General features: G+C 33.7%; 1 protein-coding gene across 4 annotated transcripts in view; it reads left to right on the forward strand.

The window, feature by feature from the left end:
• The window catches only part of bcap31 (B cell receptor associated protein 31), a 56,216-nt gene that overhangs the window by 29,552 nt on the left and 2,443 nt on the right, over nucleotides 1–24,221 (forward strand). For 2 of the 4 annotated variants that reach the window (XR_015496899.1, XR_015496901.1), the window contains exons 6-8: nucleotides 7,658–7,787; nucleotides 11,751–11,851; nucleotides 22,998–24,212. Coding sequence is in view for 1 of the 4 variants with exons in the window: in NM_200092.1 (NP_956386.1) it covers nucleotides 7,658–7,787; nucleotides 11,751–11,851; nucleotides 22,998–23,036 (270 nt within the window). In the remaining 3 variants the exon portion in view is untranslated. 4 annotated transcript variants of the gene reach the window in all.

Here is a 24,221-nt window from a genome sequence, read left to right on the forward strand (position 1 = left end):
CCTGTTTAAACTTATACGTTTTAGTTTTATACAATGTTTTAGAATGAATCGGATTCGCTCCACCTTCCTGGAGCTCAGCTCTGCCTGTGTGGCACTGCAGTGAGTACTACTTGCGAACAGCACACAAGGTTTAATGTTGGAAATTCAGCTCTGCCGTTTCACAGTGACTTTATTAAGATTTCTAGTAGTTCAAAACGTATTATATAAATAAATCATATATATAGAAATAAGTCCATACAATAACAACAATTCTGGGAGCATTTTTTATATTATTTTGGAGGCATAGTGTTGCACATTTTTTTGATCAACTCACACAATACAATACATTACTTTAAACTAATAAATGTCAAAGTCCGTTTTTAAAAAATTAGTTTTAACATATCAGAGGAGAGATCAAAGTCTCGTAATTCAATTTGAGATCATTAATAAACGATAAAAAAACATAAGTCACAAAATACTGTTAAAGATATATTTTACAGTGTTGCTATTGATTTGTGAATCAACATTAGCAACTAAACTCAGCAAATACAACATGTTTGTGCAGCTCAATGGAATTTGTATAGACTGAGATTACAAGCAAGAATAACGTGTTTAACTGTCATTAAAATAAATAAATAAATAAAAAAGGCAGGCACTAGTTTGTCCGTTTTTTTGGTCCCCTTGGTCAAAAGTCTCTGTATCTGTTCAAGATCATTCTGTTCTCCATTACTGGTCCCCAAGCAAATGTCGGAGCAGTCTCATATTTAATCAAGTGTGAATAAGGGCATGAATTTTGCAAGATTCTGCTTCATAAAGTGTGGTTATATTGCTGCTATTAGTTATGTCAAATAGTTTTTTAATAATGCATAATGCTATTAGCTGAGATCGCTCCTTCGGTAATAAAGGACTGATGGAGTTTTGTGTGGGTTTGGTGGTTAAAATGTTCTACACTTTAAAGATGTTATTTTTAGCTTACTTGTGGCATAAATCAATTTACTTTTTTGTTGTTGTTGTGATTTTTGTTCTCGTAAATTGTTTAATAAACTGGTGGCCATGTGCTTTCAACAAAATTAATAGATTCATTTATTCATATGCTAATAAGAAAATGTATTATTAAATTTTTATTATGCATATGTTATGTGTTTTCTTAGAAATCATTCTTTTACTATCGTGCCCCAAAAAAATGTGCATCTCTTCTTCACAGGAAGCAATGCATAGATTCTTGATTTTATATAAATGGCAAGGTAGGGCTCCACGATTCTGGCTAAAATGAGAATTTTTTTGCTTAAGATCAAATCATGATTTTCTCATGATTCTGTAGATGTACGGCACATGTCATGTCATGTGATTTGCATGTCAAAAAACATGCAACTCATACTTCCCACGCAGCTCCAAAAATGGTCACTTTGTGCAGCAAACTGAATGTTATTTACAACTTTATTACCTGTTGTTCACAGCCTATACAGGTTCTGTTCACTAAAGTATAGATAATTCGCGAGCTAACAATTCGCTAATGATTTGCGAAAGCAACATCTTTCACTGTTTGTTTAGTACTGAGAGGTGGTCTGTCCTCTTAGTAAACAAAAAGGTCACTTGTGAGACGTATTCGCGACCACGAATACATCAGAAATGACATTTAAAAACTAATTATACCTTATAAATACAGTATGTGGCACTTTGGAGGTGTTGGAGGTGACCACGTTAATCAGGATATGATCAGTCCATTTCAGTTCCGTTTTCAAAAAAAAAAAAAAAGAATTTAAGAAAACGGCCGTTTTTCTCTTGCTCACAAAAAAAACAAGATTTTGTCTCGTTTTTCGTTTTTTAATTTAGGGTAGGAAAACAAAAAAAGGACTTTAAAATTCATTATACACATGTAGGCGGTGCTGAAACGCTCATTTTCCTCTAATTGGTCAACCAAATCGGAGCTCGGACCATACCCAGGCTTTTAATTATTATTACTTATTTATATATATGAGCAATTCCAGCGTTATGGATGTGACATTTGCAGTAAAATCTTAATAAACATAAATTCACGTAGAAAGTGTATGTTAACATTATATTAAAACTTATGTTTATATTCTCCAGAACAACTGACCACAGAGTTATGGGACCAGAAAAATATCAATCTGTAAACATATTTTGTGCTTTAAATCTGGAAAATAAACATGCCTTATGGATGTGACAAAAAAGTCTGCGAATTTATAGTATGCAACATACTTTGTAGAAATTCTGTTAATTAAACTGCACAACCCAAAAGAAACAATAATAATCAAATGGAAAAGAGTTGGCTCTCTATAAAACAAAAATTATTGACTTTATTTTATTTAATATTTCACATTTATGAGGGAAAAAAGTGTCGTTATGGATGTGACATCTCTCCGTTATAGATGTGACAGATGTGAAATTGCCGCTTGTGTGACTTTGCTAAATCAAACATAATAGTTTGAAAACATTGACAAATACATTCTTAGTATGTTTACTGTACTGTAAAATACTTTTCTTATACAAAAAAACCTCAGAAACGGTTTCCGTATTTTGGTGAAAAAAGTTTATTCATGGCAAGGTTGACATTTGCATGGAATTGCTCATATATAAACTTAGTTTACATATTCTGACATTTGATCAGTTATCAGGCTTACAATTACTGCGTTTGCGTACATTTTTTAAAACCGTAAATTATTTCAAATTATGTAAACTATATATATAAAAAATATATACATTTAAAGTGATGGAACATTATATGTAAAACAAATCTAACCTATTGTATAGGCTACAGGCTAAATAAAGGCACCTTGTCAGAGCTTTACATCGTGTACGTCAAAGGCGTGAATGTAGACCTGATAACTGATCAAATGACAGAATATGTAAACTTAGTTTATATATATAATTAAATAATAATAAATAAAAGCCTGAGTATGGTCCGCATAGGGCTCTTATTATGAGGGCATTTCAACACTACCTACATGTGAATAATGCATTTTAAAGTAGTTTTTTTCCTTTTCCTACCCTAAATAAAATAATTAAAAAAACAAAACAAAAATTGAGCCAAAATCTTGTTTTTTCATTTTTTTTTTCATTTTTTGTTGTAAGCAAAAGCGAAAACGTCCGTTTTCTTAATTTTCTTTCTTTTTTTTTAAACTGATATGGAATGGATGGAAGAAACCCTGATTCACAGTGATGAGCAACGCAAATCAAACAACATGAAGATTTGTGCAACAGCCTTCATGCTTCTCCCAAACTTGAAAATATAATTGGCTGAATTGTCGAGATGCTGGATTAGGATTTGTGTTGAATCGAGATCGAAATTGTTTTTTCGGTTAATCGAGCAGCTATATGGCAAGGTGAAAAATGGTCCCATTTCATAAATGAAGGGGTCATTATGGCTTGCACATTACCCAGCTCTCTGCTCTCTGTCCCATTTAAGTTTAGTCTTTTCATGCACTTCAGTTGTATTTGAACTCTCTTTTACTGTATCTGCAGGAAACATCATCCAAAACATCATCTGACCCAGATCTAGTTTTTTTTTTTTCTTTCTCTCCAGAGGCAAAAAAACATCTTTCTCTTGTTTGACGTGATTTAAAAGTCTCCTGTGTTTGTTCCCTTGTCCGGGTCACTTGGAAAGGGCTCATTTCTGAACGTCAATGTCCCTCGGGTCGCATACCTTGAGCTGTTTAGCATTCAAATATTCACTCAGGCAGGTTTTAATGATTTGTCTAACATGTACAGGGAGATTTTCACGGTATGAGAAACTTGCATGACCCTTGACAACTTTACAGCGTTGCTCCTCGTGCTGTTGTGTGTTAATTTGTAAGCAGAACAAGAGTACATAATGTTTTTTAAGCATGTGCTCTTTTATTAACGTAGGCTCTTTGGGAAAATGTACCCTGGTGTACATTTTTGAGAACTAAGGAATATGTGCTCACTGGTACATATGGCTGTGACGAATTATATAGGGTGTTACCGCTGACTTGGGTTGGGTTTAGGGTAGGGTGTGTTTGGGTGAGTCTATATCAAGCTGATATATTATGTATGACGAAAAAGCCAATTGGCTTCTCTCACGGACGTGCACGAGAAGGACATTGAGACTTCCAGAAATGTCCACATTGATTTTAGAGAAATGGCACATATTAGAAAACATGCCCCAGTAATGTATTTGAGATTGTCAAAAATGTACACCGTGCCCTCTACTGGGTTTGTGAAAACAAAACTGCATGAAAATGTAGTCCTGGGCACATATTTCCATTGTAAGAGTTTTAAACTATTTTAGGGTTCAATAATGACCCTATGAAATCCAAAATGTGTGAAGTTTGGTCAAACCACAGGTGAAGAGGTGAATAAAACCTAATAGTTTTTACCATACTTCCCAGTTTATAGTGGAATTACCAACCTATGTCACACGAGTTCAGCCGCGCATACCGGTTCCATTAGCAAACATGTTGTGTTGTGCAGTAGGATGCCAAAATCGAATTAAAATAAAATTTTATTGTACACCACACTGCTTTTAATGCCAACCACAGACGTCTTTGGCTAACATGGAGCTGAATAGAGTTATATAATCTATATCAGGCAAGTTCAAGCTATGCTGAATCATACACATTACTCGTTTTTGATTGCAGCAATGATATTAGCAAAAACAGCTAAGGTTAATTAAACGATGGACACTGAATGCTTAGAATGAAATGTAAAGGTGTAAGTTCACATACCCTGCCATACAATTGCAGTTTGCTGTCAGAATGCAGTAGTTTTGCTTGTTGATGATTACCCAGGCCTTGTACAGTTCAGTCTTCTTTCCTTGTCTTTGGCTAGGCAGAACCTCGGTTTTTAGCACTACATGATTTTGAATCTGGTAATCAGGGAACATTATTTCTTGCGCATGACCACACAGAACAAAATTGTTGGCATCCAAAGACTTGTAGGCCTTTAACTTCTCTTGTAAAATCACTTGGAGTTTCAATGAGATGGTTATTTTTGTCTTATCCAGTATCCATTGGAAGGGTGCTATTGCAAATGGAATACGAACAGTCAGATTCAAGTCAGACGAACTGCGCTCACTTTAACGTTAATTTTGCTGAATAACTGTGCTTATCACTGGGTGACAAGCTGTTATAATACGCATTACGTAAATAATATACATATGTATTCAATATAATTTCTATGGCAATATACATAATATGTAATCAATATAATCTCCAGGACAACAACAACTGCATCGGATGTCATTCCCTCGCTGTAAATGTTAGCGCTCCTGTTTTTTTTCTGCAACCTCGATGCGCACGCATCTTGAATGTTTACAAACTGGTAATTTGACTATAGAATACATTAAAAACATTTTTGTATTACATTTTTACATGTTGTTTGTGTATGAAAATGAGGCACTATTTCAGTAAACACACTGATTTGAATATACTTTTTGCAAAAATCTGAACATTGGATTAAGTCAAGTTCAAAATTGCTACTTTTTCTGACACATTGGGCCAAATATGTTTTACAAAGGGCATTTTAAGTATTTGTTGATTTATTCATAACTTCTTAACTCAGAAAATACTGCTAAATGGCTAGAAAAAAACTCCTTTTGAGAAAATGGCCTTCAAAATATGTAGATCTGAACAGACAAATTGATAAAGTGTGACAAAATAACACTTAAAACTATTAACGCTTTATACCAAAAACCCCAAAAGATTACATTTTTATTTTAAGGTGTTCCTGTTACAGGGTTACTATTCACTAAACTAATACAATAAGTACAATTATTACATGTACCTACTGTATGGTTGGGTTTAGGGTTAGTTGCATGTAACTATGCATAATTAATTGTATTTACTGTAGTAAGTACAAAGAATATGTGCAACAAGGATGCCTTAAAATAGTGTTATCGGACAAAATCTTAAAATTGCTTGAAAAACAGTTTTTGGTTGCAGTGTCTCACCTAAACACACACACTGTTTCCTCTTGGAAAACAGAAATACTGATGGCCTCTTGGGCCATCTTGAGATTTGCTGTTGTTTTCCAAAATTTTGTTGAAATATTAACCATTTATAGCTGTATTTACAGTGGATGGTTACTGACTAACGGGATCTCCTAAGCTAATGACATGGATGGAGATCATTTATAAACCTTATTTTAACAACATTGTGATCCCTGGAAAGTAGAGCACTTTTTTATCACCATAACTTGTCAATGAATGGCTTGTAGACGGTTTTCTTTCTTTTTTTTCCCATGAGGAGTTGAGCCAACAGGACAGTGGTTCAGGTTTCAGTGAAGTGTTTTGGCAGTTCTTCCAGTTGCATGCTTGCATTTACTTTAGCTGAAATATCTTTCTGTTTACACGACACGTTTTATGTGTGCGATCTGACATCTTTCAGGATGAAGCAGGGTATTTGTTAAAATGCAGGATGGGACTTGATTTTTGTTACCAAAAAATGTAATCATTAAACGACTTAAAAACTTGAAATGAATCCTTGCTGAAAATGAAATTATAAATATGAAATCATTTTTGTTATTTTTTACTTTTCTAAATTAAAAATGAAGTTTATGTTGATTAATAATAAAACCACTTCAGTTTGTATGAAATAATTCCAATTATATAGATGTATATGGTTAAAAATTAAAATGCTAAAAACACATCTTCATATCTATCTATTACTTGATCGATTGTTCATTCTATCCTTTCTTCGTTCTGTCATTTGTTCGTTCGTTCTATTGGTTGTTCATTTGTTTTATCCTTTGTTTGTTCTGTTGTCTGTATGTTCGTTTTATCACTTGTCTTTTTTTTCACCGTTTGTTTGTTCTGTCATGTTTGTTTATTTTATCATTTGTTTGTTAATTTCATCTTTTGTTTGTTTATTCTTTTATTTTGTAGTTTGTTTATTGTTTGTTTGTTTGTTCTATTGTTTGTTTGTTCTATTGGTTGTGCACTTGTTTTATCATTTGTTTGTTCTTTTCATTGTTTTTGTTCATTTTATCAGTTGTTTGTTCATTTTATCATTTGTTTGTTTATTCTATCATTTGTTTGTTCTACTGTTTGTTAGTTTGTTTATTGTTTGTTCGTTCTGTCGTTTGTTCATTCTATCGTTAGTTTGTTCGTTCTATCACTTGTTTTTATTCTATTGTTTGTTTATTCATTTTATTATTTGTTTTTGTTTGTTTGTTCATTCAATCATTGGATCGTTCGTTCTACTTTTTATTCTATTGTTTGTTGAACCGTTCATTTGCTCTATCATTCTATGTCTTAATACTGTGCAAGTGTCTTTTTGATAAGTGCCAGTACGAAACACAGCTACAAAAAAACAAAAAAAAATTTGCTATTTTGAAATTGTTTAATATTCTTTATGACAACATTTTTATTTTAAATTTGAAGGAAATTTGAATATTGTTTTACAGACAAAACCATAAACTGTAAATTTAGAGAAGCCGTGTATTTCCATCCTTGCAATCTGATGTTTTTCTGAATGTAACAGGACAAACTTGATTTTGTTAACAGGAATCCTTGATTAAGACAAAGAAAAAAATACTCTCAATAGCACGTATTGCTAAAACAAATAGATCTTGATCATTGGTCATCATCCCATAATCGCCACCCTTCCGATATCTTCAGGGAACTTGGATTAACACTTTTTGAGAAACAGTTGATTATCCCATGATATGACTAACAAAAGGCCTGACTGTGTCTCATCAGAAACTGCGGCAAGCCGGTATTGAAGTGCCTGAAGTGGGTGGAAAGGCCAAAGGTGGCGTGGAGGAGGACAAGAAAAATCTGAAGGAAGAGGTCAGGCAGCTGAAGGACGAACTCGACGCAACCAAGAAAGGTATATTAGTCTGAATCGCTCATTCAGTGCTTAAAGGGACAGTTCACTCAAAAATTACGTTTACTCTACTTTCACTTGTTCCAAACATGTCTGAGTTTCTTCTGTTAAACACAAAGGAAGATATTTTATAATCATTATCCATTGACTTCCATGTTATTTGTTTTTCCTACTGTGGATGTCAATGGTTACAGATTTTCTGCTTTCTTCAAAATATATTACTTGGTGTTTAACAGATGAAAGAAACCCATAAAGGTTTATAATCACCTGAGGGTTAGTAAATCATAATTAAATTCTTTAATTGTTTGAGCTGTCCATTTGAGATCACTGCTGTCTGCATTTTAAGAAATTAAGTTTATCTGTGTATAAAGTTAGGCTAATGAACAAACTTCTAGGATTTGATTTGATTATAAATAGTGGCCTGTGAGATTTTCGTTGCCATGTGGCATTGGAAATGTACAAATAAATGGGTCCCACCATATATTATGTGGTTTTAATTATTGTCTGCTTGCATCAGAAAATTCAATTTATATTTATTTCTATAGTGCTATTTTACAATGTAGAGTGTGTCAAAGCAGCTTAACATTGAAGTTCTAGTAAACTGAAACTGTCAGTCCAGTGTTCAGAGTTGAAGTTCAGTGCAGTTCAGTTCAGTCTGGTTTAAATTTCACTGCTGAAAGTCTAAACACTGAAGAGCAAATCCATTGATGAACAGCTCCACAAGTCCTTAAAAATAAGAAAATGTGTTTATATAGTATTGCACAAAGCTTCTGGTGCACTAGAAGTGGGCTACAGATAAGGTTAGGGAGGGGTCTGGAGGTATGGTTAGGTTAAAGTTTAAGTAAAGGTAAGGAATGGGTTAACAGTGTAATTATAAATATAGTTACAAAATAAATATGTAATTGTAAGCAGATACAGATTTTAATATTTGATCAATTTAAAAACATGCATGTACTAGGGCTGCACGATTCTGGTTAAAATGAGAATCACATTTTTTTTAGCTTAAAATCAGGTTAATATGAGTAGACTATTATTATATGGTAAAATAACAATAATATTAGGCCTATGTGTAGGTCTACTGTTGGTTAAAATGCTAAATTTTGTATAGACTTGGAATGGTGGACTTAAACAGACTTTAAATTTGTCCTGGTTAGTAATTCACAATATAGTTCTGTAATAACTATACTGTGAATTACCAACCAGGACAAATTAAAATGAAACTATTAATAATGCTGAAAAGTTGAATTATTATGTTTGAGGTATATGGTTGTTATTTGTCATTGAGAACATTACTAGACTATTTTTTTCACTGGTAAAATGAGACATTTGTCATTATCTGATACCCTCTTGCATTATATTTAACATTATAAAGGCTAGAGTAGTTATACTGACTCAGTAAACATTTATTTTCATGCACAACACTGTTTGCTACTGAAAAAAAAACATTAAATGCTTGCCGTAATCATAACTCTAAAATGCGATATAATCATTTAAAAGATGGCTGCAACGTTTTCACTTACACTGCTGCGTGCATTCATGTCATGGCTGTAGTCACTCTGAAAAGAAAAAAAAAAACATGCCTGCAGATCATACTTCTCGTGCAGCTCCCAAAAGATCCCAAACTGAACCTTATTTACAACTTTATTACCTGTTATTCACACCCTTTACAGGTTCTGTTCACTAAAGTAGACATAGGGGGCATGCATGTGCATTCTCTCTGAGTTTCGTTCCAAGTCGTGCTATTCAATCATTTGGTGAAATTGTATAGATGCAGTATAGACCATTTTGGGGCATGTTAACAAAAACAATGGTACCAGCGTATTTCCTGCTTTACATATTTAATTTCTATAGCGTCCTAAAATTGAAAAAGAGGCACATATTGATAAATAATGTTATGACAGCTGTTTTAACAATAAGTTGTAATTGAATTTCCTCCTGTTACAGTTATGATAGTTTAATAACATGCAGGAAATGTTCATGAGTTAATGACATGACCACATTGAAATGGTCAATATCGTAATATATATTATAAAAAAACTAAATAACGCAATGTCAGATTTTTTCTGTATCGCCTGTTATGAAGTGTGCCTCACACAGTTGAGTGGGCTTGACAAACCACCTGTAGAAACAATCCTCCCACTCTCTAAATAAAAAAAGCAAAAAACTCCCCCCTCCTTACTTTAGCACTTAATTCTATGAGCACTAAGAGTTCCTGTATATAATTAGCCCTTTTTGTGTGTGCTGCCTTTTCTTGTTTGCTGAGTGCCTCCTAAATTGTAAGACTTTAAAAAAATATCTGCTAACTGACTAAATGTAAACGTGAAATTTTGAGGGTTTAGAAAGTTGATTAGTTCCCTCTAATGACTCTACAGTGAGCAACACAAGAAAACAGAAGCAGAAGTAAACTCCTCATAGAAGATTGAGCGCAGTAAGCATGATTCCCATGCCTCTCTTAACTGTATTTAGACAGTGCTGAGGGGGTCGAGGCCTGCTGATGACCCTCTATCTCCATGGGGTAAAGGGGTCATCTTGAGTTGAACACTTTTTAAGGGGTACTACACAAAACTGTCAGTGAGCTTAAAATAAAAACATTGTTTTATCATTGTAGCAAGAGATTTCAGGACGACCTGTTCTTTAAAGGTTATGTAAATAAAATGTGTTATTGATTTCTGTTTTAAGTTTGTGGTCAGTGTGAACTTTTTAAAGCCAATTAATGTTATACAGGAAGCATTAAATTGATCAACAGTGAGAGTAAAGTTATTTATACTGTTGCAAAATAAATCTAATTCAAATAAATGTGGTTCTTTTGAAAGAAAAAAACATTTTGCTTTGCATATAAGATATTAGTCATCCAAAATTATCAATATTTCATCATAGCTATGAATTAGAAATATACAGTGCTCAGCATATATGACTACACCCCTTACAAATCCCTCTTTTAAATTAATATTTTCTATAGGAACTTTACAATATTATATTTTTTGCATATACTTTAGCTTAGTCAGTACTGAAACCAAATCTCGAGCTTATCAACAAAATAATTTATAAATTTGGGCTACTAAATTGTGAACCATTTTTGTATGTTAGGTAAAAATATTAAATAACATTTTCAAAAATAGCAAAAATCAAGAGAAAAAAAAAATATATATATATACAATTTAGTTGAAATGTTGTAGTTTTTTTTTTTTTTTGCATGAATTTAAATGAATTTAAATGTATTATCTTTCATTTCTAAAGATTTCCTGTGACTAAAATAATATTTTAGTAAATAAGTCTGTTTCAGTAATCTGTTTTGTTTAAATGCGCCAATATATATTAGCCATATTCACTGAGAAATGGATAAAAATGTTCATTTTCAAAATGGCGTGTACTCCTTTATGCTGAGCACTTTGTCTTGAACAGCAAATCAGCAAACTAGACTCATTTCTGAAGCATGAGTTTACGCTAAAGACTGGTATAATGATGCCGAAAATTCAGCTTTACATCGCAGGAATAAATTACATTTTAATATATTTTCAAATAGAAAACATTTTGTTTAAATAACAATAATATTTGAAAATATTACTGAAGGATCACATTCACTGAAAACTGGAATAATGATGCCAAAATTTGTACTTTACATCACAGGAATAAATTAAATGTTCATGTTATTTGTAATTGTATATATGTATATATGTTTCATTTGTGAGCATAAGAAACTCCTTTATTAGTATTGTCTGCTATTAGTGTTAGTATTGTTTGCTACATTTTGCTACATGTTTGTGAGCATAGGAAACTTCTTTTAAAGACTTCCAAATAGTGTTGTGTGAACAGATTAAGGTGAAAAGTGGATCAGACCTTCCAATGAAAGTCTAAAGTCTGACTATGTGATGCTACAGTGAATTAAAATCGCATAGAAAAGCTAATGCACATCCTAGACTGGTGTTATTTCTGCTGATTTTGTACACTGTTTACTGGTGTGTACAGCTCTTCAGAAGTCAGACAGTGATGTGAAGGCCATGAAGAAGCAGGCTGAGAATCTGACCACAGAGTATGACCGTCTCCTGGAGGAACACGCCAGACTGCAGGTCAGAGATCTTACTTTAATATGTACGCAGTTGAGGAAAACATTATTTGCCCTCCTAGGAAATTTTAATTATTTAAAAAAATTTGGTAAAACTTTATATTAACTGCACACTATGAATCATTTATTAAGCATTAGCAAATAGTGAATTCATTATCTGTTAAGCAATAACTCTGCATTAATAAACGTTAGTAAGCAGCTACAAATGCTCTATTCTTGACTTTTAAAAACCATTTGTACTATTTGCTAATGCTTAATAAATGATTCAAAGTGTTTAGTTATTATAAAGTGTTACCAAAAATTTTAAAAATGCTGTTTGGAATAACACATTTTCAACAAAATAGTTTTAATAACGAATCTTTAAACACTAATTTCTGTTTTCTTGGCAATGATGACAGTACTTAATGTTTTACTGGTTATTTTGCAAGATACTAGCTTTCAGCTTAAAGTGCAATTTAGACTTATGTTAATGAGGTAAGTATGGTTGATGGGGCAGGTCATTTGGCAACAGTGGTTTGGAAACCAAAGATAATAATTGACCTTAGCATTTAAAACAAATTAGGGTGACATGGTGGCTCAGTGGTTCACAGCAAGAAGGTCACTTGGGTGGGTCATTTTTGTGTGGATTTTGCATGTTCTGCCCGTGTTGGCGTGGGTTTCCTCTGGGTGCTCCGGTTTCCCCGGTAAGCTAAATTGTCCGTAGTATATGTGTGTGAATGACTGTGTATGGATGTTTCCCAGTACAGGGTTGTAGCTAGAAGGGCATCTGCTGCAAAGAACATATGCAGGATAAGTTGGTGGTTCATTCCACTGTGGCGACCCTTGATGAATTAAGAAAATGAATGAATGAATGAATTAATTAATTAATGTAAAACAAATAAGCACATCAGCATTTTGTCAGCTACAGTAAAAGAAACTTTTCTTCTGAAGTGAAATATTATTGGAAATTATTATTTGTGTGTGTGTGTGTGTGTGTGTTCATTCCTGTGTGCGTGTGTGTTCGTTCCTGTGTGTGTGTGTGTGTGTGTGTGTGTGTGTGTGTGTGTTCGTTCCTGTGTGTGCGTTCCTGTGTATGTGTGTGTGTTCCACCCTACCTCTGCTTTCCCTGTCTACAAATACTGCTGCCTTCTAAGGGCACTGAATTGGAACCTGACGTGACCTGAGAAGAGAATAATGAATCCAGTAGCATCTCAAGTATGCAAGCTTATACGTGGCGAGTCTCTGCTTAAACATTTAACTCTCTGAAACTCATTTCCATGAATTCCTCTTGAGTTTAATTCATTGCTGTGAAGGTTTTTTATTTTGAACTCTTCAGTGGTTTGCTTAAATCATCATCACTTAGATGTGCAGCTCTCAAATTTCCCAGCAGGATTTTAAATGTTCAGTTTTGTTGATTATTTAATGTTGTGATATCATCGGCTTCCAATTTCTCTTCTAGTAAGACCCTTTTTCAGCAATTATTACGGCCTAATTACTTAAATCTTCTTTCAAACATTTATATTTCAGCTATTTTATAGCAGCTGTTATGGTTTTAAAAATCTCGTTCATTCATTCATTCATTCATTCATATTTCTTTGGCACAGCAGAATGAACCGCCAACTATTCCAACATAGGTTTTATGCAGCGGATGCCCTTCCAGCTGCAACCCAGTACTGAGAAACATCCATACACACTCATTCACACACAAAAACACAATTTAGTTAATCCAATTCACCTATATAGCGCATGTGTTTGGACTGTGGGGGAAACCGGAACACCTGGAGGAAACCCACGCCAACAGGGAGAGAACATGCAAACTCCACACAGAAATGCCTACTGGTCCAGCCGCCACTCGAACCAGCGACCTTCCTGCTGTGAGGCGAAAGTGCTAACCACTGGGCCACCGTGCCGCCCTGGTCTAATCATTCCAGTTTTTTTCATTATATATTTTGACCTGTAAAAAATAGACGCATTTTAAATAAACACAAAATGTATTAGATATGACAAGCACCCAGCTTAGTTGCTAAAATCTTAACTAACTTAAAACGAATAAAAAATGTTAATTCAAACAACTAATTAAATCTACAGTGGTTACTCAATAAGAATAAAACAAGACTGGCTGACCATAGAAATTAATTAAATGCTAATTTACTAGAATTACAACGAAAACTTTTTTAGGGTGTCCGCGGGATCTTAAAAACTATTAAAAGTTGGTAAATCTGTGTAGAGAAATTTAAGGCTCTTAAAAAGTATCAAACCGTCTTAAATGCTATTTTGCAAGGTATTCAGTTTTAAAGAATTTTTGATCTGTATGGCTGTAATGTATGGTTGTATGCTAAAGTTTGCTTGAATCAAAATAGTGTTAACATATTCTGTACAGCAATCATGGCAAAGATAAAAGAAATCAGTCATTAGACATTAGTTATTAAAATTGATATGCTTAGACATGTTTTTAAAACGTATAAAAGAAATACAATTTTAGAGGAGGGCAAATAATTCTGATTTCCACTGTATATTAAACATTCTTAAAGTGTTCATTGCCTACAGGCCCTTAAAAGGAGGCACAGGTACAGTATGTGTTTCATTATGTTTTGATTCTGATGTAACTTTCTCATCTTCTAAAACGTCAGATACGATGAAAAACTGCTCGTGTATCATTATTGTTCAATTCCCAGTACATGCTTTCTGAGAAAATACATACTTTAAATGGTTCGTAAGTGAATAAAAGCATCTGAGCGAACTATTAAATGTAAACGTCTCAAACCACATTTCAGCGTTCTTCATTTTCAATCTGCCCGGATGGCAGCTGTTCAGCTTGGAGCAATGTCAATCGGCCGGGGTTTTTTATTTTTTTTTCCTGTGCTGATCAAATATTACAGTGCAGCTAGTGAACATTAAGGCCAATGTGGCATCTGTTTTAAATGACTTCTAACAGTGTTTTATTACAGTACAGATATACTACAGTACTGGTTTTGCTATATATCTGGCAAGATGCGTCTAAAATTGAGATAAAAAAGAGAGTCAAAGGGTTCATGTATTGCATACCTTTCTGAAGTATGTATTGCATGATTTAAACTCGTCACGCGCTGTACAAAAACACATTTATAATGTGTGTAATCTGGAATAGTATAAAGAAAGCTATGTTTGGACATTTTAATGCCTCAGTGGTATGAGTTATTTTTACATGATCATTTCCCAAGTATAACCTGCAGAAATTTGGCATTAGTGATACATTTTTTGAAAGTCTGCTTAAGATTGAGGTATTTGATAGAAATATTACAATTTAAAGTAGCAATTTCTGTTTAATATAAAATAAATTTCATTGCAAAGGTAAAAATTTATTTTGATGGACTAATCCTGAACAATATTTTTATGTTTTTAAATTTATAAAATGCATATATTGGGGCAATGGTGATGCATTTTTTTATGTTTTTTTTTTTATACGAAAGCTTTATAATAAACAGCTTTTTATTTTACTTCACTGCAAAAAAAAAAAAAAAAAAAAAAAAGTTTTTCCTCTGTAGTTTTTGTCTTGTTTTTAGTTCAAATATGTTCAAATTTGCTGGTGTTTTTTGTCATTGCATGTTTTTGATAAATTGCAGCACGTTAAGCTCTTTAACGTACAAATATCTATAAAATTCACAAGTCAAGAAGCATTTTCTACACAAGCAAAAGTGTTGTTTTTTCAGAAATAATATGTCAAAATTAAGTAAATAAAATAATATGGGTTATTGCATTAAAAAATTAAAAAAAAATTTTTTTTTAAATTAAATTAAAAAATCTTGTTTTCAATTTAAAATAATGCTTTTGCTAAAATGCTTTGACTAGAAATAAGACAAAAAGTTAGAAAAGCAATTTTTTGCAGTAAGATTTAATGTAATGCATTCATGTTGAATAAAAGTTCTGTGGGGTCTTAAAATCTTAATTTCTTACATTTCAAAAACAATTTTTAGGCGTTTAAAAGTGTTACGAGTTAAATTAAAAGTCCTTAATCAAAAAGAGATTTAACCAAAACGTAACAAAATAACAGGGATTAAAAATATAATCCCTGGTGACCCCGCGCTCTCTCTCCCCAAAATATTCCAAAAACACAACTACTAAGAATTAACAAGAAAATATGATTTATTTACAGAAACAAGCAGCAAAAATAACATCAGGAGGGGTTCAGCCAAAATAAATGACAATAAACCAAGCTAACTAAATTAGATTAAACTTCCCTAGAAAACAAATAAAATACAGAAAACTTACCTCCCTACAAATAAACACAGGAGAAAACAAAAATAACAAATAAGGCATCAAACCTCATGCTCCAAGACCGACAGGGAGACAGAAAACCGGACTTCAATCGCCGGTTAAAAATTATCACAACGGCATCTCACAAAGCCACAAAGAGATACAAGCAAACACTTATTGGATAACTTTCTCCACTGATTACAGGCGGGGAAATCGAGAGAGAGCGGGAAGCCATCGAACCCATGTTCTCTGCTGGTTTTTATAGCCGCCACCAATCCAAGCGCCAATCATGATCCATCCCAACGTAATCCGCTGCACCTGTGAATACTTAGAGCGAGAAAGAGAGAGAGAGCGAGAGAGAAACACCACACACACAAGCCTACACTACACTACTCGTAACATAAAGTCTTAAATTCACTGAAATAATGTGTAGTAAGTCTTAAATCATTTAAAATGGGTCTTAGGATGTTTTCACACCTGTGAATCGATTCAGTTGTTTCGAAATAGGGATTACAATTGTTACATTGTTACTCTTTGCTCTTGGTGCGGTTCGCTTTCACACCAAAAAAGCTAAAACAAGTCACGTGTGAGTAAACTCTCCTCACATTGGTCAGAGTTTCAGGGTTTATTTTGCAGAGTCCTGGTCAGCTGTCAGGGTGGGTGGTGGTTTGATGGTGTTTGACAAGGTGCGCATGACGTGTCTGAAAAGCGAGGAGGGATGCGGTGGAGAGGGGTGAGAAGGGTGCGCGACGTATTTGAGGACCGGGAAGGAGACGCGCGATTTTCGGGAGATTATCACTCGTTTGTGGGCATCCTTGAGTCTTTGTGCATTTGCGGGAGACTCCCGAAACTTCTGGGAGACTTGGGATTTCCAATGACCTCCCGCCCAGCTCATAATTCTCTCTTCATATAGCCGTATGCCTATTACATATCCATAAAACTCTGTGATATAGCCGGGCTCGGATCATATCGATTTCTCACTACAGTCAATCATCTCCAGAGTTCGTTTCAATTGAGCCGAGACCACCTCATTCAAGCAATATCGGAGCGATTGTTTGGCGCGGATCCAAGCACAATTGCTAGATTCACATATGCCAAACGAACTGCGCTAACTGGGCAAACGAGACAGCTTCCAAAACAAGCACTCTTAATTTTCTTGTCCATTAAAGTTGACATCCATCCAATCACCAAGAATTTATCTCAATACATAAACTTTTAACAAATGTTTTATTTATTTACCGACACACAGGCATTTGTAGCTCTGCCCTTTTTTTGAAAAGAGCAAAATCTCATTTGAATTTAAAGCGACAGTCACCAAAATGGCATAATTAGGACAAAAGACTAAAAGGGACAGTTTCAAAAGACTTATAATAAATTATTTGTGGGTTTTTTTGAGCTGAAACTTCACATAAATACTCAAGATTTATCAGACTTATTTTAGATCTTGTAAAAAGCTGCATTATAGGTCCCTTTAATTGTCTTAACAAGGTCTTAAAAGTCCAAACATTTGGCTTGATGAAACCTGCAGAAAACCATCAATCAATCAATTAATCAATCAATCAATCAATCAATCAATCGATCAATCAATCAATCAATCAATCAATCAATCTTAATGACCCCAATCATTTAAAACTGCATTGTAGATATGCAGATTGACATTTAGTTACAGTATGTTGTCATTCTGTATTTAGCAAGACACTTGTATCCAGCTTCTATTGCATTCAAGGTATGCGGTTTATGAGTTCTTGCGTTTCTTGGAAAACACAACTTTGACGAGCTCTGCTGTTTGAGCTTATTTATTGCATATTAAAATGTGAAAGGCAGTGGCAGCACTAGCACGTGTCCTATTGGCAGTCTGAATGTTACAGCGAATCACATTTAAAAGTAACCAAGGCCTTCCTGGAGCATCTGATTCCAGTAAACCAAGTCAAGTTAGAAGTTACACGTGTGCTGTCACTAGTGTGTTCCTGAAATCACACTTTAAGAGTCTGTTGTCTGTAATATTAGCATTATAGCAGTATACTATAGAGTAGAGTTGTTGAAATCATTGTAGTTGTAATTTTAATGATGTGCGAGCTGACATTAGAGTAGTTCTTGTGTGCCCAGATGCTCTTTTATCGCTCGGTATCGCTCAGCTGTGATTTATTGTTTTCTGTGGTTTATTTCACTAAACTCTGTGCACCTGTCAGGCGACCCCTGAGGAATCGTGAATGTTATGAGCTGCTCTTCTCAAGTGTGTGTATGTGAGACGGAGAGCGAGAGGCAGATAGACGTGCAGGCTCTCATGTTTACTTATAAATCAGCAGCTCATAAGAGACTCATGAACACGTGCTGCATGCTTGATACATGCTCAGTAAACAGCAACAAGGTCAACAAGGTGCTTACACGCGCTCTCATGCACAACACAACACATGCTGCCGCTTTCATTACATGATATCTGAATATGTACATGTATATTTGTCTGTATGTAAATTTTTATATACATGTAGAGTTGAAGTCAGAATTATTAGCCCCCCTGAATTATTAGACCGCTTGTTTATTTTTTCCCCAATTTCTGTTTAACAGAGATTTCTTCAACACATTTCTAAACATAATAGTTTTAATAACTCATCTCTAATAACTGATTTATTTTATCTTAGCCATGATGACAGTACATAATATTTGACTAGATATTTTTCAAGACACTTCTATACAGCTTAAAGTGACATTTAAAGGCTTAACTAGATTAATTAGGTTAACTTGTCAGGTTAGGGTAATTAGGCAAGTTATTGTATAACGATGGTTTGTTCTGTAGTTTTTCGAGAAAATATATAGCTTAAAGGGGCTAATAATTTTGTCCCAAAAATGGCTTTTAAAAAATTAAAAACTGCTTTTATTCTAGCCGAAACAAAACAAAAAGGACTTTTTCTAGAAGAAAGAATATTATCAGACATACTGTGAACATTTCCTTGCTCTGTTAAACATTATCTGGAAAATACTTCAAAAAGAATGAAAAAAAAAAAATTGTAGGGGGCTAATAATTCTAACTTCAACTGTATTTGTTTGTATATACTGGTATATATTTAGAGTTTTTTTTTTTATTGATAATCTAAAAGATGATAATTGCTCAGAACAACACGTTTTTCTTTTTCATTTCATTTTATTTTTAGTAATCAGGGTGTTCACAGGCTCTTAAAATGTCTTCAATTTTAAAAAACTAAATTTTAGGTCTTAAAGTCGTAAATTCACAGAAATTTTGTCTTGTAGGTCTTAAATAATTGTAAACAGGTCTTTATTTTCTTATTTTACTTTTCAATCACCAACAATCCAAACAAACCAACCAAACTCTATTTACCAATATTGTTTAATTATCATCCTTGCAATAGTTGTTTAAAATTTCCCTGGGTATTTATAGTCTATATATGGTGAGGACACTGACCTGGACAGACTGTTGTGCATACATTTAGTTTATTACAGCTTTTTAAAGATAAGTTGCAGTATGTTGAAAAATGTTTATGCATACAGTTAGGGTTTGCTTTTTTTGACAATTTATTTAAATTTGAGATTAAGAAATGACTAATTATAATATAATCTATAAAAAAGTTTGTCTTAGTCTGAACTTTTATTCATAATGGTCTTTAAAAAGTTCTTTAAAAGTCTTACATTTGACTTTGTGAAACCTGCAGAAACTCTGGTAATTGAAAACCAGGGTTATTTAATCAAATTTATATATTTTTAATGCTCCTGAACTGAAACCATTGACATTTTTATCTGAAAATTAATATAAACATGTTTGAACACATTGCACTTATAAAAACAATTTATGCAAAAAGAGCTTTAAATTACATTTTTATTTTTAATTTGGAAAGAAGGTCATTAATAAAACTAAAATTACATTTTCTCAAACATTACTATAAATGTATTTTTATCTTAGTTTTGTAAATGCATACATTTAATAACATGGTTATCATAGGTATAAACTATATTAACATAATTGATTTATTTTGTAAATATGATGTCTTGGACTGCTCTGAAAGTAATATGTAAAATAATTGAATAAAATTTCTGTTTTAGAAAAACTGAGGAATTGATGTTTTGCATATATCACGCATATATCATATAGATCTTTTTGATTATATATATGTGTGTGTGTATATATATATATATGCTCAATTTTTATTAACTTGTCTAAAACCTTTTTGTTACTTTATGCACATTTTTATTTTCTGTTGGCAAGAATGGTCATCAGTAGTTTGTAGAATAAAACACAGCTCTTTGTTTTAAATCCAAAATTTTTAAAAATCCAAAATCACAAAATTTAAGTGTTTTTTTTTTTATCTTAATTTCAAGAATTCATTCATTCATTTTTCTTCGGCTTAGCTTCTAATATATTAGGAGTCGCCACATGAGAATGAACCACCTGATATTCCAGCATATATTTTATGCAGCAGATACTCTTTCCAGCTGCAACCCAGTACAAAGAAACACCCATACACACTCATTCTCACTCATACAGTATAGCCAATTTAGTTTATCTGATTCACCTGTACCGCATGTGGGCTGTGTGGGAAACTGGAGCACCCAGAGGAAACCCACGCCAACACAGTGAGAACATGTAAACTCCACACAGAAATGCCAACTGACCCAGCCGGGACTCAAACCAGGTGACAGTTTCAACCATCGAGCCATCCTGCTGCTCAATTTCAATTTCACGGTTTGGCTCAGTGGATAGCACTGTCGCCTGGTTTGAGTCCTGACTGAGTCAGTTGGCATTTCTGTTTTGAGTTTGCAAGCTCTCCCTGTGTTGGCGTGGGTTTCCTCTGAGTGCTCCGATTTCCTTAGTCCAAAGACATTCGCTATAGGTAAACTGAAGAAACTAAATTGGACATTAAATGGAACTACTTTACCTTTAAAGAAAACAGAAAAGGTCAGTTTTAATAATAAAAAAATATTGATTCTAAGACAACATTAGCGAACACTAAAGTAATAGTCCATTAGTAAATGTTAGTTATTGTATTCACTAACATGAACAAACAATTATTGGTAAAATTTTACAATAAGGTTCATTAGTTAATGCATTTACTAACATGGACTAATCATGAACAACACTTGTACAGCATTTATTAAGCATAATTGAACATTTACTAATGCATTATTGACATCCAAGTCCATGCTAGTTAACATTAGTTAATGCACCAATGAACAACTGTATTTTCATTAACTAACGTTAACTAACATGAACAAATACAGTAGTAGATGTATTGTTCATTATTTGTTTATGTTAGTAAATGCATTAATTAACATTAATGAACCTTATTGTAAAGTGTGACCCAATTATTATATTAACATTTATCATGGCATTTATTCGTACGGAACCCCGGAAGGGACGTAGTGGAGAAGAAAAAAATTGGCTGGGTGAAAAAAAAATTATGGGTGAAAGAAAAAAATGGGTGGGAGGAAAATATATATTTCTAAGTTTTTGCGTTCTCTCGCAAAGTTTTGCGTTCCCTCGCAAAGATGTTTTGCGTTCCCTCGCAAAGTTTTGCGTTATCTCGCAAAGGTGTTTTGCGTTCTCTCGCAAAACTGTTTCTCCACAAACATTTCCTGTTCCCTTCACTCATGTAAACCCTTCCGTTTTTGCCGAAATTCTCCCGTATTTTACCATTCTACCCCACTTTCTTTACATTACTGTGCGTCGATCGTCGCCTTTCATATGCTACCTCTGAACCAGTGAATGCATGTATAAGCGCTGACTGACAGACGCGCTCCATACAATAAACTGATCCCAGATCAGCGTCTGTACACACCATTTAAAGAGGAGCGGGTGTATGTTTAAACAGACAAATACACTAATAATATTAAACATCTCCGTCCTGCATGTTTTATTTTAAACAGCTTATTTTCTCTTTAATGAGCACAAACAGTTTCTAAAGTAATGGACTGTTTTCATTATAGATCTGTGCATTCTTACAGAGACACCTCTGTTATCAAACTAAACAAAACATGAGATTCATTTGCTGCTCACTTGTTTGATAACAGAAGTGTCCCTTTAAATGGCGCGTACAGACGCTGATCTGGGATCAGTTTATTGTACGGAGCACGTCTGTCAGTCAGCGCTTATACATGGATTCACTGGTTCAGAGGTTGCAAAGTGAAAGGCGACGATCAGCGCACAGTAATGTAAAGAAAGTGGGGTAGAATGGTAAAATATGGGAGAATTTCAGCGAAAACGGGAGGTTTTACATGAGTGAAGTGAACAGGAAGTGTTTGTGGAGAAACAGTTTTGCGAGAGAACGCAAAACTTTGCGAGGGAACGCAAAACATCTTTGCGAGATAACGCAAAACAACTTTGCGAGAGAACGCAAAACATCTTTGCGAGGGAACGCAAAACTTTGCGAGAGAACGCAAAAACTTAGAAATATATATATTTTCCTCCCACCCATTTTTTCTTTCACCCATTATTTTTTTTCACCCAGCCAATTTTTTTCTCCTCCACTACGTCCCTTCCGGGGTTCCGTATATTCGTCTTTGTTAACCTTAGTTAATGTTATTTAATTTAATAACGTTAGCTCATGTTAGTTTAACTCACTTTGCATTAGCTAATGTTAACAAGCTCCATTTAGATTTTAATAATGCATTAGTTTATGTTGAACTATGATTAATAAATGCTTTACAAGATTATTCGTACTTATTTAATGTTAGTAAGTACATTACCTAACATGAATATGAAACATTTTTACACATAGAAAAGTGATGTTTCTAAGTACTACGATTATGCTAACAAAAATAACAAATGCCAGCTGTGGTCATAAAATAAGCATGTCACATGGCAGGACCCTTTTCTTGACATCATGTCTGCAGCCCAAAATCACATCCAAATCCTCCAGGATTGTGCAAATCTCAGTGTCAGTCTGTGATGCTGAAAACTCATCTTCTTTCTGCTCTGTTTCTGAACGCAGGCCAAATGTGATGCTCAACAGGACAAGAAGTCGGACTGAACGAAGCCCTTCATGCTCTGCTCCCTGTCCTGCGTTCTCATTGGCTGTCAGCAGTGTCGCTCTTCTGGCTGTGTAAGAACAGGGTTCCGTTCGTCAATAATGTGCTTTCGCTTCATTCATTAAAGCCTGTTGAGGCTTTTCACACACTGTATCAAGTTTTCTCTATATTTTTGCTGTGAACCTAGGGTGGTTAATTTGTGTTCCCTGTGTTTAGTTAAAATTTGTTTTGGTTTTATGTTTTGATTAAATAACTGTTCAAAACTGACGTATTACAGTTCATTTTTATATGCATGTCAGGTGTGTTCAAGCCTCATCAATGAATCACAAGCAAAGGGAACGAGTTATAAAAGCTTGTTTCAGTTACAGAATAAAACAATTATTATTTGGAATTGAGTTTATAAATTAAAAGTCTGGTTTACCAAAAACAAACTCACAAATAAAGGCAGAATTTCAAGCTGTAAACTCAGATTTATCATGTTTCTGAGTTAAAATATAGCCAAAAATGATGAGAAAATAAACTCAAGTTTCTGATAAGACTGTTTCTCTCATAATTCAAAGGTAAAATAAAGCCAGAAGTGCAAGAGAAACTCTTGAACTGTATTTAAAAAATAAAATAAAAACAAGTTTATTCCTAGAAATAAAATCTGAATTGAGAGTAATTACATCTTGAAATGATTTAACTTCCTGAATGATCAAACAATGAAGTTGTCAAGAATGTTTTTTTATATGCTGTAGTTTGAGCAAGCTTCTCTCTATTACTCATTAAAATTTGATAAACTATTTCCACAAAATCATGCAGCTTGCGACTCATAAATGGGCTTTTTTGTTTATACTGAAGGACCAAGAAAACATTGGATCTTCTAGATACATTTTCAATCTGCTCCAAATATTCGATTTCATTGTTTTCTTTCGAATGACCTTGCCTTTTGGGAGACACCTTTGATCTTTCCTCATGAATACGGCGATTTGGTTGCATGTCTTGTTCAATTTTAGCTCTTTGATTTACAGTGTATGACACTTTACAACCAACACGTGCTTAAGCAAAGAAAAACCCTCCTGTTTACAATCGGCAAGCTTTGATTGTGGTTATTAACCATCGTTCGTCGTGTTATATCAAAACAATTAAACAATAAATTAAACAATGTAATGAACTATTTTCACACAATCATTCAGCTTGTGATTCAT

This window comes from Danio rerio, chromosome 8, assembly GCF_052040795.2.
Source record: "Danio rerio strain M-AB ecotype USA chromosome 8, GRCz13ab, whole genome shotgun sequence".
Classification (NCBI taxonomy): domain Eukaryota; kingdom Metazoa; phylum Chordata; class Actinopteri; order Cypriniformes; family Danionidae; genus Danio; species Danio rerio.